The 13,035-nt window shown below is 36.9% G+C and overlaps 2 protein-coding genes across 3 annotated transcripts in view; one reads left to right on the top strand and one right to left on the bottom strand.

The window, feature by feature from the left end:
• The window catches only part of LOC116121149 (post-GPI attachment to proteins factor 3-like), a 91,859-nt gene that overhangs the window by 48,650 nt on the left and 30,174 nt on the right, over positions 1 to 13,035 (top strand). The window lies entirely within an intron of this gene.
• On the bottom strand, positions 10,832 to 11,922 carry LOC116121151 (senescence-associated carboxylesterase 101-like). The gene is given in 3 exon segments (XM_031407092.1): positions 10,832 to 11,073; positions 11,076 to 11,639; positions 11,820 to 11,922. Coding segments are annotated over 3 exon segments (909 nt in total).

Below are 13,035 nucleotides of genomic sequence, written 5' to 3'. Positions count from 1 at the left end.
ACAAACGCCGCCAAAGCAAAACACAACCTCCACCCTCTCAGTCAGCCCGACCGAGTGAACTAACCACTTGCTTGGGAGTGCACATACACCTACTCATTTGGATTCAACCAATCAGCCGAAGGCACCACCACCAGAATGACCCTAACGTATTCCACTCAATGCAATACACCGAGTGCTGACACCTTCATAGGATGGTTTGCACATCCTCTCACTCGGTTCGATACACCGAGTGAGGACACCTTCATAGGACGTTTTACACATCTTCTCACCCAGTTCAACATACCGAGTAAGAACACCTCTAGTAGATTCTTTCATGCTTTCCCTTGATCCGATGCATCGAGCGAGGTCTTCAAGGTCAACTCCACTTTCTCACTCGGTTAGATACGACAAGTGAGGGCATGTTTGTGTTTCACCTCCACTCGCCCACTCGACCTGGTATACCGAGTGCATCACCTACAATAAAAACTATACTATTTGGTTCCATGAATAGAAAAGTAGTACATTCACATATTCAACTAGTCAGTCACGAAGGACAACTAAGCACACCTTTACCAACATCTACTCTCTAAGCTAAGCACTCCTTAACTTAGAGAGTGAGGGGCAAACTGTTAAGGCCAAAAAATGTCCTCAGCCCAAATAGGCCCAAAGACAAAGACACCTTTAACAAAGCTCGGAGCCATGGCCTAATTCTAATTAAGCTCGTAATAGAGTTTGCATATTAGGTCCGCTCAGCACACCTACCATGTTGCTCACTGCTTGAGCCCAATCAGCAAAGACCCCGATTTGTTTAGGCCTCATCATCAGCTTGTCTGGGCCTAGGCCTTTTGATCCAAGATCACCTATTGGACCTAGGGTTTACTTGGACACCAAGGTTGCCTACTTCTTATTTCGGTACTATTAGATTCTACCGAAGAGGTCCGTTACTATCCTAATTGGTCTAAGATCCGTATCTTAGACCAACTAAGACTCCCTCTCCTACTAAAGTAAGAGAATCAAAAGCCTTCCTATTCAATAAACCTCAACCTCCAAAGGACTCACAATCCTACTAGGACTCGAAGATCCTATAGTTGCTATTTAAACAGAGGCCAACCCTCTCACAGAAAAAAGAAACATTACACCTTCTAACCCCGTAGTTCTCACTCTTGAGAACCTCGGATCACAGTCATAGTTATAGTTTTCGACTAGACTTCTGGTAACCTTCTCTTTCCCAAACCCTCACTAAATTAGCCTCATTCAGCCTTGCTAACTTGGCGTCGGAGTGCCTATGGAAAACACCACCCTGGTGTTTTTCATTCGCTTCGCACTTGTTTTCTTGCGTGTGCAGGTACAGCGGATTGTTGGTGGCCTCAACCTCACAGGATCATACCCTATTTCCGTAGTGATAGATTTTTTGCATCTACAGAACACTGCATGATTAATCGTGATAAAAATTAAATAAACTTATTAACTATTATACTTTAAATCAAGCATGGAATAATGTGTATATATATATATAGAGAGAGAGAGAGAGAGAGAGAGAGAGAGAGAGAGAGAGTAAAATAAACACTATATATATTTCCAATTGTAGAAAGAATGATTAATAATTAATTGGATTTTGCCTCTTGTTTCTTCTTCGTAATTATGTATGATTGACTTTTAGACTATAATTGTTGGATGTTTAATGCCATACGAATTCGATCATCCAATTTCAGAAAAGAATGAAGAAATTTCTTGATATTATATCCACAAATTTTTTACTTCATGTACATATACCTCCTTTTCCTTGTAACTAATGAGTTCCTTTATTCTTTTATTAAGGTTATATTAGTAATTGCATATCAAAGTAATTTAATCTTTGAAATCTTACTTTTAGGTTCACTAGAGGAGATTTAGTAATGTCAATCCATATTGAGTATTGAGTATTGAGTATCGATTATGGTTTTGGATGATTGGATAATCATTCGATGATAAGATAAAGTTATCTTCTAACCAATTATCAATATGAAAGAAAGAATTGACAATAATGTTTCCAAGGAGTTTCAAACAGTGACTTTAATCTAGAATATACAAGTGTACAATTTTAACATCAAATTTGTATAAATATTATTTGATGACAACCATATATCAATTCTCGACTCTAAAAGAAGTAATTGCAACATGTTTCATCAGAATTAAGACACTTTTAATTTATCAAACCAAGCAAAGTAACTTCTGCTTCAATGATGCAAATGTCATTAACCAAGCGACTTAGTTTTGGGTCCTTCAATTTAGCCAACGACATGAATTTTTCAATACTCTGGGTGTTCTTATCAGACAACTCAAAATCTATGTGCACATTATATACATACTCTGAAATAAAATGTCTTCTTCATTCATTTGATCTTTGACACGCAGAATGAAATTCACAAACCATTTATATTCTCAGGAATTCTTGAATAAGTATATAGATAAAGTGAAATGTAGCTACCCTTGGCTTCTCCAGCTTCTCTATGGTGGAGACAAACTACCCTACAAAACATTAACAAGAAACTTCATCAGTAATTTGAGTAGCAAAGAGAAGCAAATTAAATCAACAAGTGTCAAAGGAACTTTTTATATACCATTGTTGGTCTCCAAATTGATTGGAGTAATGACAGTTATCAGGTTAAGTAAAAAAATTATTAACTTTCCAAGTATGGAAACAAGTAGCAGGCTCCTTCACCATGGATAAGCACTCCCTTTTGAAAGTGCTTTTGACAACAAAAACCTCCGCACCAAATACACAAATGTCATCAATAAGGTATCCCTTTAAAGGGTTATGAAATGTTTCCAAGTCTATAAATTTAGTGATTCCCTATTCAGTCTTCATTGCATGGTAACATTTTTCAATCCACTCTACGTGACAAACATGTAAAGTTGCTAGAATTATACATTGTCAAGGAAAAATATAAGATGCAACGGATGCAAAAAAAATTATATGATAATATAGTATTTCTTGTGTATATCAATGCACTTATCTAAGATACACTCATTTGATGCTTACTATCCAACAGTAGCTTCTACATCTGACAATGTAGTATCTGATTGGTCAACTCAATAGCAGGATCTTGTTGGAATTCATTTGGAAGTAGCACTTTTTGGATTACCCTCATGTTCCACTACTCGAGCTGCTAACACTCATCCTATGCTCACCAGATCCAACATTGGTTCTACTCATTCCACTTACCAAGCTCTACTATCCACAAGTACCAGGTACCTGAATGGAAAGAGGCTATGAACACTAAACATCAAGCTCTTCTATAGAATAAAACTTGGGAGTTAGTTCCTTGTGGTTGGAAGCAAGTGGGTTTTTAAGACAAAGTTGAACTCAAATGCACTTTTCAGAGGTACAAAGCCTGATTAGTGGCTAAAGGGTTTTAGCGAACCCTTGGCCTTGATTACTTTGACACTTTCTCTCTAGTAATTAAAGCAACTAAAATTAGAGTCATCTTGTCTAGAACAATGGTTTAATCGCGATTCAGAAGCTTCACCGGGCTGGGTTTACATTTTTCCTATTCACCCAAAACCGTAGAATTTGGGATGATGATCGACAAACAATTGAAGGTCAAGATGTTGGGGCTTTTGAGGAGAAAGTTTCGATGAGTGCAATGGTGATGACGGAGTTGATATCTGGTGAGTAAATCAACCAAAAAAAAAAAAAAAAAAAACTGGCAACGGCAACAACTAGCTTTTGCCAGTGATGGGCAAGGCTAACGAGGGTAGGGTGAGGTGAGTTTTGGTCGGGCAGAAGAGGGGAGTATTTTTGGGGTGATGGGGAGGGTTTTCAATACTGGCATCAATGAGATTTGGCATGGAATGCTGACACCAGCATAAGTGAGATCTGGCCGAAATTGAACCGATTTCACCTAGATCTTGGGACGATTGGGGTTGCATTTGGGGTCGCCGACCGATTTGTATTTTGGGTATGTTTACTAAATTTCAAACCTATAGGGACTTAACCATAATTTTTAGGGGTGTATTTGCTAAATTTTAAAAGTTTTTGTTACCTTGTTTGACTGTTGGTCAAATCGGTCAACTCGAGACCCAGCAACTTTGCCGAGTTTCACCCCGGGTTGGGTTTTAAAACATTGATCTATAGTAGTGCATCAGAATTGGGAAATTCAACAGTTAGATGTAAATAATGCTTTTCTGAATGGGGAATTAACAGAAAAGGTATTTATGATGCCCCCTGAAGGGTTTTCTACATGTTCTCAATTACAAGAATTATGCAGATTACATAAGGCACTATATGGCCTTAAACAAGCTCCAAAAGCTTGGTTTGACAAACTCAAAACTGCATTGTTGGATTGGGGTTTTGTAAACTCTACTTCAGATGTGATTCTATTCTTCTACAAAAAGGATTCTCAACTGATGTATCTACTGGTTTATGTGGATGACATCTTGTTAACAGGAAATAATAGTCAACTGATTTCTCAAATAGTAGGGGATCTTAATAAAAAATTTGCTCTAAAAACTCTAGGGGAAGTATAGTATTTTCTTGGCTTTGAAGTTAAAAGAAATGCTTTTGGATTACTTCTCACATAGACCAAGAATGCACAAGAACTGTTGCAAGAAGTTGGAATAGAGGATTCAAAATCATGACCTACTCCTATGTCTACTAGAGTGGAATTGAGAAAAAAGGGCAGTGAAATGTTTGATCAACCCACTCTTTACAGGAGTATTATTGGAGGCTTACAATACTTGACCTTCTTTAGACACGATTTGGTATTTGTAGTAAACAAGTTGAGTCAATTCCTACAAATTCCTATTGTAGCTCACTGGACAGCCTGTAAAAGAATTTTGAGGTATGTTAAGGGCACTCTATAGCATAGTATTGCATTCACTAGGAATAAGCAGTTTATTTTGGAGGCCTATTGTCAAGGGCTAGGAGTTTCACACCCAAAAGGCTAACCTATTAGGTGGAGGGACTCCCTTCATTTATAAGCCCAAGACCTCCCCAATACGCTTCTGATGTGGGATTTGTTACATTCTCCCCCACCCAATCCTGTGACGCCCTCGTCACAGGTGGGGCCCCCTGCCTACTAGTCCACCTCACTCTCGTGTGGACCCACAATCACACGTGGACACCTATGCATGGGGGCTTAGCGGGCATCGAAAGACAGATCAAGTCTGCTCTGATACCACTTGTCACGGGCTGGGAGTTTCACACCCAAAAGACTAACTTATTAGGTGGAGGGACTCCCCCAATTTATAAGCCCAAGACCTCCCCAATACACTTCCGATGTGGGTTTTGTTACACTATGTAGATGCAAATTAGGCCAATGATGTCAATGACAGAAGGTCGACCAGTGGGTATAATGTGTTTCTTGGTGGTAATTTGATTCAATGGTGTTCCAGAAAACAAAAAGTAGTATTTCTTTCCTCCACAAAAGCAGAATACAAGTCTCTTAGTCAAGCTACTACAGAAGTAGTTTGGGTTTAACATTTATTTGAACAACTTGGTATTGCAATTATTGATATTCCTATGATCTGGTGTGATAACATAAGTGTTGGTGCTTTGTCCTCCAATCCTATGTTTCATGCCAAGACAAAACATATAGAAATTGATGGACACTATGTTAGAGAACTTGTTGCAAGGAAGGCTCTAAATGTTCAGTGTGTAGCTTCTGAATATCAGATAGCAGATATCTTGACTAAAGCACTACCTAATACCAGGTTTGGTTTGCTAAAAGACAAGTTAAGTGTGACTTCCGAGTTACCTAAGTAAATAGGCTTTGAATACTTTGTATGAGTTATGAGTAGCAAAAGCTGTTGATGTGTGTAATGAAGTTAAGGATGGTAGAAGTTGTTGTTTTGTGTAATACTAAAATGTATGTAGCCATTCTGTATGACTTGTGTGTAGCAGAAGCTGTTGATGTGTGTAGTAAGTTGAGGATAGTAGAAGCTGTTGTTTTGAGTAGTACTGAAATATGTGTAGCCATTTTGTATGACTTGTGTCAAGCAGAATATGCTGAGTGTTTTGTTTTTATTGTTAGAGTTCAAACTGATGTTTTATTTTTTTTATGTTTTGCTACTGAAGTTTTCAATGAAGTTGAGTATAGTAGAAGGTGGTTTGTTTGCTGAAATGTTGTTGTAAAAGAGAAGTTTGTATGACTTGTGTACAGCAGAAGGTGTTGAGAAAAGTCTGTATGATTTATAAGTAGCATAAGGTGCTGATTGTTCTGTGTTTGTTGCTAGAGTCTGTAATGTAGTTTAGTATAGTCGAAGGTGGTTTGTTAAAATGCTATTGTAAAAGAGAAGTATTGAAATGTTTAGTTGTAAGCTGAAAGGGAGATGTTAGAAGCATCGTTGAAATGCTCAGATGTTAAGATAAAATGCAGAAGACTCTAAAAGTAGATAGAAGAGCTAAGTTTAAGTAGAAATGTTGAGATAATAGCAGAAGAATCTATAGCAGATAGTGGAACCGAGCTTAAAGGGAAATGTTGAGATAAAAAAGCAAAAGACTATAGAAGCAGATAGAGGAGTTGGGTTTAAGGGAAAATATTAGAATGATCTAGGGTGTTTTTGTAATATTTTGAAACTTAGTTAGAAACAATGCGTTTTGTAATCTAACTAACATACAAAATAGTAAACCACCTTGTAACAATATTCATTCAAGTCAGTAAGAAAAATCCCAAATTTTTTTCGGCTGTTTTTGCTCTGTTTCTGTTCGTACTCTACTTCTTATATTTTTCATTGAAAACCTTTAGGAACAAATAGGAAAGCGAGCCACAATATCCCAACAATCTCCACCTTGGCGAGTTTTCCAACACAGCGATGAATGTGAGAGTTTTCCATCGTAACTGTGAACATGACAAAGACAATGCTCCACCATTACGGCATCCAGGTCATAGAGTAACCACGTCCAATTTGCTAACATCTAGGTTGTACAGTAGCCATGCCAAATTTTGCTACCAAGATTTGAGAACCACTCCACCTACAACTTAAACCCTTTGTAGTCCGTCTCTTATGTGCATCCACCATCTCGAAAGAACTCATCTCTCAGTTTGCAACTTGGAGCTCTGATACCACTTGTTAGGAGATCGTGTAGCGAAAAACATATTTTTGAAATAAATAACATAGGAATAAAATCACACTGCACAAAGAGACACGATATTTACATGGTTCGGCATCACCTGCCTATATTCACGAATGAGAAAAATCCACTATAGTTTTATGAACACGATATACAATAACACACAACACCATAAACCAGATACATAAAATAGAGCAGAAACAATCTTAGTTTCTAACCATGCTCAACCCAGTACTTAGAGTGGGAAACGATCCTAGTTTCTAAGACACTTTACCCATGGTGTTTAATAATTCTTACATCAAATACCCTATGTTCTCACATTCTCTCATATTTTCTCATAACCTTGAATTGACTCTCACCCCTATATTTATAGGTAGGATAAGGGATATTCTATTTCTAATAGGATTCATATTTCAATTCTTAACAGGATTCATAAACTCTATTCCTATTTACAATTGTATTCTTTATTAAATAGTTATCCTAAAGACATACTTTCACATGGGAACAAATAGGAAAGCAAGCCACAATATCCCAACAATCTCCACCTTGGCGAGTTTTCCATCATAGCGATGAACATGACAAAGATAACGCTCCACCATCACGGCATCCATGTCATAGAGTAACCATGTCTGATTTTGCTAGTATCCAGGTTGCACAGTAGCCATGCCAAATTTTGTCGCTAAGATTTGAGAACCACTACACCTACAACTTAAACCTATTGTAGCCCGTTTCTTATATGCATCCACCATCTCAAAAGAAGTCATCTCCTAGTTCGCAACTTGGAGCTCTGATACCACTTGTTAGGAGATCGCACAATGGAAAACATACTTTGGAGATAAATAACATAGGAATAAAATCACACCACATAAAGAGACACGATATTTACGTGGTTCGGCATAATCAGCCTAGATCCACATATGAGAGAAATCCACGGTAGTTTCATAAACACGATATACAAGAGTACACAACACCATAAACCTAATACATAAAACAGAGCGGAAACAATCCTAGTTTCTAATCATGCTTAACCTAGTACCTAGAGTGGAAACTATCCTAGTTTCTAAGACACTTTATCTATGGTGTTTAATAACTTTTACATCAAATACTATGTGTTCTCATATTCTCTCATATTTTCTCATAACCTTGAATTGGTTCTCATCTTTATATTTGTAGGTAAGATATGAGATATTCTATTTCTAATAAGATTTATATTTCAATTCTTAATAGAACTTCTAAATTCTATTCCTGTTTACAATTATATTCTTCATTAAATATTTTTCCTTTTTCATATGAGAACAAATACGAAAGTGAGTCACAATATTCCAACAATAGGATCTTTGAAAACTCAAAAGAGCTCAAATTATATATATATATATATATATATATATAGCGTGTGTGTGTGTGTGTGTGTGTGTGTGTGTGTGTGTGGTGTCTTATTAACCATTAACTATAACAATGTCTATTGTTTAGATAAAGCTCTAACCAGGAAAGAATTCATTTTATATGACCCACTAATAAATGTTCTAAATCTCCGTAACTGGTCATACTCTGCCTGTCTCAGTAACACCTTAGTTCTCATTCAACTTCAAGGTGTTAATAGTAGCCAGCTTAACCATCTATTGTTATAAAAAGGTAGTAGTTATAAAACACCAATCCCTGTGCTTATACAGGATATTCTACATGAATATCAGCAACAATTGCATAGACTATCCAATTAATCTCGTCGAACTTTCAGCATCATATCACTTGCATTGCAATTAAGAGGCACAGTGCTTAAGGGATTTGTGATCCAAGAGTAAGGGTGAAATTGAGTCAAGTTGAGTATCTGGTAAATCGAACTCTATTCGAGCGCTACAATACTGAGTTCGAGTTTGAACCTGATTAAGCCTAAGAAATCAAGTTCTAACTCGAACTCGGTACTTGAAATTCGAATTCGAGTTCGTATAATCGATTTTTTTTTTTTTTTTGAGTTTTAGTCGAGTTTTAATTGAATTCGAGTTCAAACTATTACTTTATAACTTTTAAATTACATACGACCTTTATTACTTTAAAAACTATCAACTTAACCGTTGAGCTTGGAAATACTCGCAAACATTTCGAGTCGAGTTCTACTGTGATCGAACTCGACTTGAATAACTACTCAAACTCAAACTTGACTCAACTAATGCTGAGCCGAATTCGAGCCAACATCGAGCCGCTTGCGAGTAGCTCAGCTCGATTTTCACCCCTATCCAGGACTCATTTGGGAACTCTTTCCCCTAGTTCTCATCAAAAAGTATAATTTTTAACAATTATTATCTACTTATAGCCCCAAAACTGGCTTAACTTTTTTATTTTATTTTAAATCTAATACATATTGCGTATATATGAAATTGCTACTTCACGCATATGCCATGGTAGCCTATGAAAATCATTCATGATAGGTAATAAAATAGAAAAAGAGAGAGGACAAAAAGGGGGGGAAAACTTACAAAAGTGAGTGGAATTCTAACATCAGACAGCTGCAAGTATCTACTATCATTTTCAAGATTCGTATGTTCCTCCATATTTCTAGTGTAAGGTTTCACAGCACTTTGAGTGATGAAGTGCGTTTTCAAATAGTATCCATGACAAAGTACAAGAGCAAGTGCACTATAGAAGACAGCTTCATCAATGTTACAGTTCTGAATGTACTGACATTTGGAATACCAAAGATTATTAGCTATGCCTGTGGTGGATTGTTCCACATTAATATATAAGCTGGTGGCTCTTCAACTTAGGTTAGAGTTTTGTCGACATTAACAGCTCATTCACATTCTGTCAACTACAAACCCCTCTGTTGCTCCCTAATTCAGGTTTACCTTCAACAAAACATGTTATCGTGTACAAGTTTAACAAGGATTATCTCCTTATTGGATCTTTATCTGAACAAAATACACTTTATAAGATCGGAAAAAACTCGAAAGAGCTTAGATTTGGAAAGGATCATGATTAGTACAAGTTTCGGTTTCTTTGCATATTATGTTTATGTATCAAGTTTTTGGGGTGATGAATTCTCTCAAACATGTAGGAGAATTGCCAAGATTTAATGTGTAATCTGACATAATGGAAATGAGTTTTATATGTAAATCTGCAATGGAACATTAAAACTTAATGCAATTATCTGAGAAAGAGCATATATTTACATTGGTGTGTTGCATCTAAATCTCTGATATCAAAGTGGTGTTTGGCCGCAAGAAACGAGACTATCAATACAACCGTGTAGTGTATATGACAAGGATATGGGAAGGGGCAATTCCAGCTATGCTGAGTGTAGCCATGTGGGTTTACATGTGGCTCTATCAAGTCTCCACTCTCATCTCCAAGAAACTACGTAATATTGCAATTTCTTTCTTGTCATTTTCCATATAGAGTGTATGTCTATAAAGATTTATTAGCTTACCTAGTAAGAGCCTTTAGGGTCATGTTGCGTATCATGATCTGCCTGGACTGTTAACCTTTGTGTACAATTACTAGCTCTTCCTGCAAGCAATTGAGGTCAAAGCTTTTAAAATGAATACAATTTTTTTTTTTTTTTTTAATCTGTTTTCTAGAATGGGTGTGGAATGCAAATGCCACAAAAATAGAGCAGATTATCAGCTTAATCTAGACATACAAATGAATTAATTAAGATAAAGAAGGAACTTCCCCTTTATTGATTTTTTATAGCACAACAATTGCCTCTTAATGCAGTATAATGAACAAGTGCAAACATCTGCATTAATATGTTCCATCTCATACATAAATCATACTGACAATAATCATATTTCATCCCAGAAGCTATGAACCATTGCCATACTGATAGTAAAGGCCATTTTGCATAGAGTGAGTGAGTTGTGAACTATAGGAAGTTCCTATAATTTCTTCATACTCTCTCCACCGCATAAAGCTGCTCCCTGCTAAGAAAATCTCTGGAGATACCGCATAATTCTCGATCTGCTTCATTACATCCTCTTCAAAATTAATTAGATTCTTTCTTGTTGATTCTCTCTGGTCACCATCTTTCAGTGATTTGCGCCATCTGCCCAAAAGCAAGAATCTTCAGTTAGAAGAGCTGATACCTTTTGTTTCTTTGAGTCAGTTGAACTGGCTGACACGTTTTGTTTCTTTCCTTCCAATTTTTTAGCTTCCTCTAGCCATTGCTCCAACCTTATAAAATGTTGAGATCTTCCATTAGTTTTGTAGTCTCTCAAACCCTTGCTGTAGTAGTCAGCAATGTCAAGAGGTTCAACCATCCTACGATAATTTGTCCCACCATATAGCCATCGGGTCATGAAGGCAGCCCCTTCTGTCTGGGGTTTTCTCTCGGCTTCATCAACCATTTTTTTCCAGTAATTGTTGAGGTATTTCTTAAACTCGACAACTTTTATGTCCTTCTGTGATGATCCCCCGCTCTTATAACTATCGTAGTAGCCTCGTTTATCAGATGCACAAGTCTTCTTATACCATTCTAGTTTGACCATATATATCATCATGTCATTCAGTTTCTTGGAGGGATCAAAAGCCTTCTTCTTCTTTAGTAGACAATCCTTTTCCCTTTTTTCCATTTTTGCAATCAGCTCACGGTTGCCAGAGTTTTGCTGTGACCATCAACAATGGAGAGCTAGAAATTAGAGATCCGCAGAGCTCCAAAGAACATGTTAAAAGAGTATAAATGGATGGTTCTATCACTAATAAAACATTACAGGTAAAATTTATAAACTTGGGTTCAAATCTGAATTATGCTTTCACTTTATGTACAAAGTTGAGGAGGTAGAAATATATTAAGTTGCCTGTATACTGATAACTCCAATGGCTTCCAGTTGCAAAATTATCCCTACTTGAAGCGTGTCCACAGTCAATTCACCATGATGTGAAAGTCCCTTGATCATTTCAATAGACATAAGTAGAGCTGGGCATTTGGGACCGGGCCCAAAAGCCCAGCTCCAAAACCCGGTCCTAGGACTGATCCTTGAGAGGACCGGACCTAGGAGGCCTGGTCCCAAAACAGGACCAGGCCTAAGGAGGAGGGCCCGGGCCCTCCTTCCGGTCCCAAAATTTTTTGTATTTTTTCAATATAGTCTCCTGCCAAATTACATAAAACCCTCTATTAATTTTAAAATAAATATAAATTATGAGGGCTAAAATAAAATTTTACAAAATTTATAAAAAAAAAATCTTCCACGTCTAAAAAATTTATAAAATTTATAAATTTTACCCCTAAAAAATACTAAAAACCCCCTATAAAATTTTGTTTTGCCCTCCAAATATAAAAAAAAATTGAGGGGAGAAAAAAATTATCCAAGCCCATAGGACCGGTCCTGGGCCCATGGGACCAGTCCCTACCAGGCCTATGGCCTGGTACGGGTCCTAATTTTTCTCATGGGCCTGGGACCATGAGTGGGACCAGTCCCAAACGGGCTCAAGCCTGGGCCTGCTTGGGACCAGTCCCTGCCCACCTCTAGACATAAGACACTCTACAAGTTCTCCATAAGGGAATATCGGCCATGCTTCATTAGGATTTTGGATTCCAGCCGCTTCTAGGCCCATTGTGCTGTTAACTGGATTTGGCCCTATTCTTAAGCAATTAAGAAAAAAAAAAGGTATCCCAGATTGTAGCATGTATTTCATTATTCATTAAGAATAATACTACTTTTACAAAGTTTTTTACCATGTTTAGTATGCAAAGTGATGTGATGTATAATGATTGGGAAGATGAAAATAAAAAGTCAACTCATTAGAAGAAGATAAATAATATGTCAATTAAAGGGCAATGCTACGTCACTTTGTATGTTTAAATTTGTATACAAGTTTTGCAAGAGCAATACTATTTATTTATTATCCAAATCCTTTATCTCAAAGTGCTAATAAAGATATTGTTTAAGATTATAAATGTTCGACAAACCTTGTTAAGAAGATGATCATACCTTGGAGGAGGTTGTAGATAGACTTTCTCTTTCAATTCCCCATGCAAAAAGACATTCTTGACATCCATCTGATAAAGT

This window comes from Pistacia vera, unplaced genomic scaffold, assembly GCF_008641045.1.
Source record: "Pistacia vera cultivar Batoury unplaced genomic scaffold, PisVer_v2 Contig968, whole genome shotgun sequence".
NCBI lineage: Eukaryota > Viridiplantae > Streptophyta > Magnoliopsida > Sapindales > Anacardiaceae > Pistacia > Pistacia vera.
This window is presented reverse-complemented; position numbering and strand designations above follow the sequence as displayed.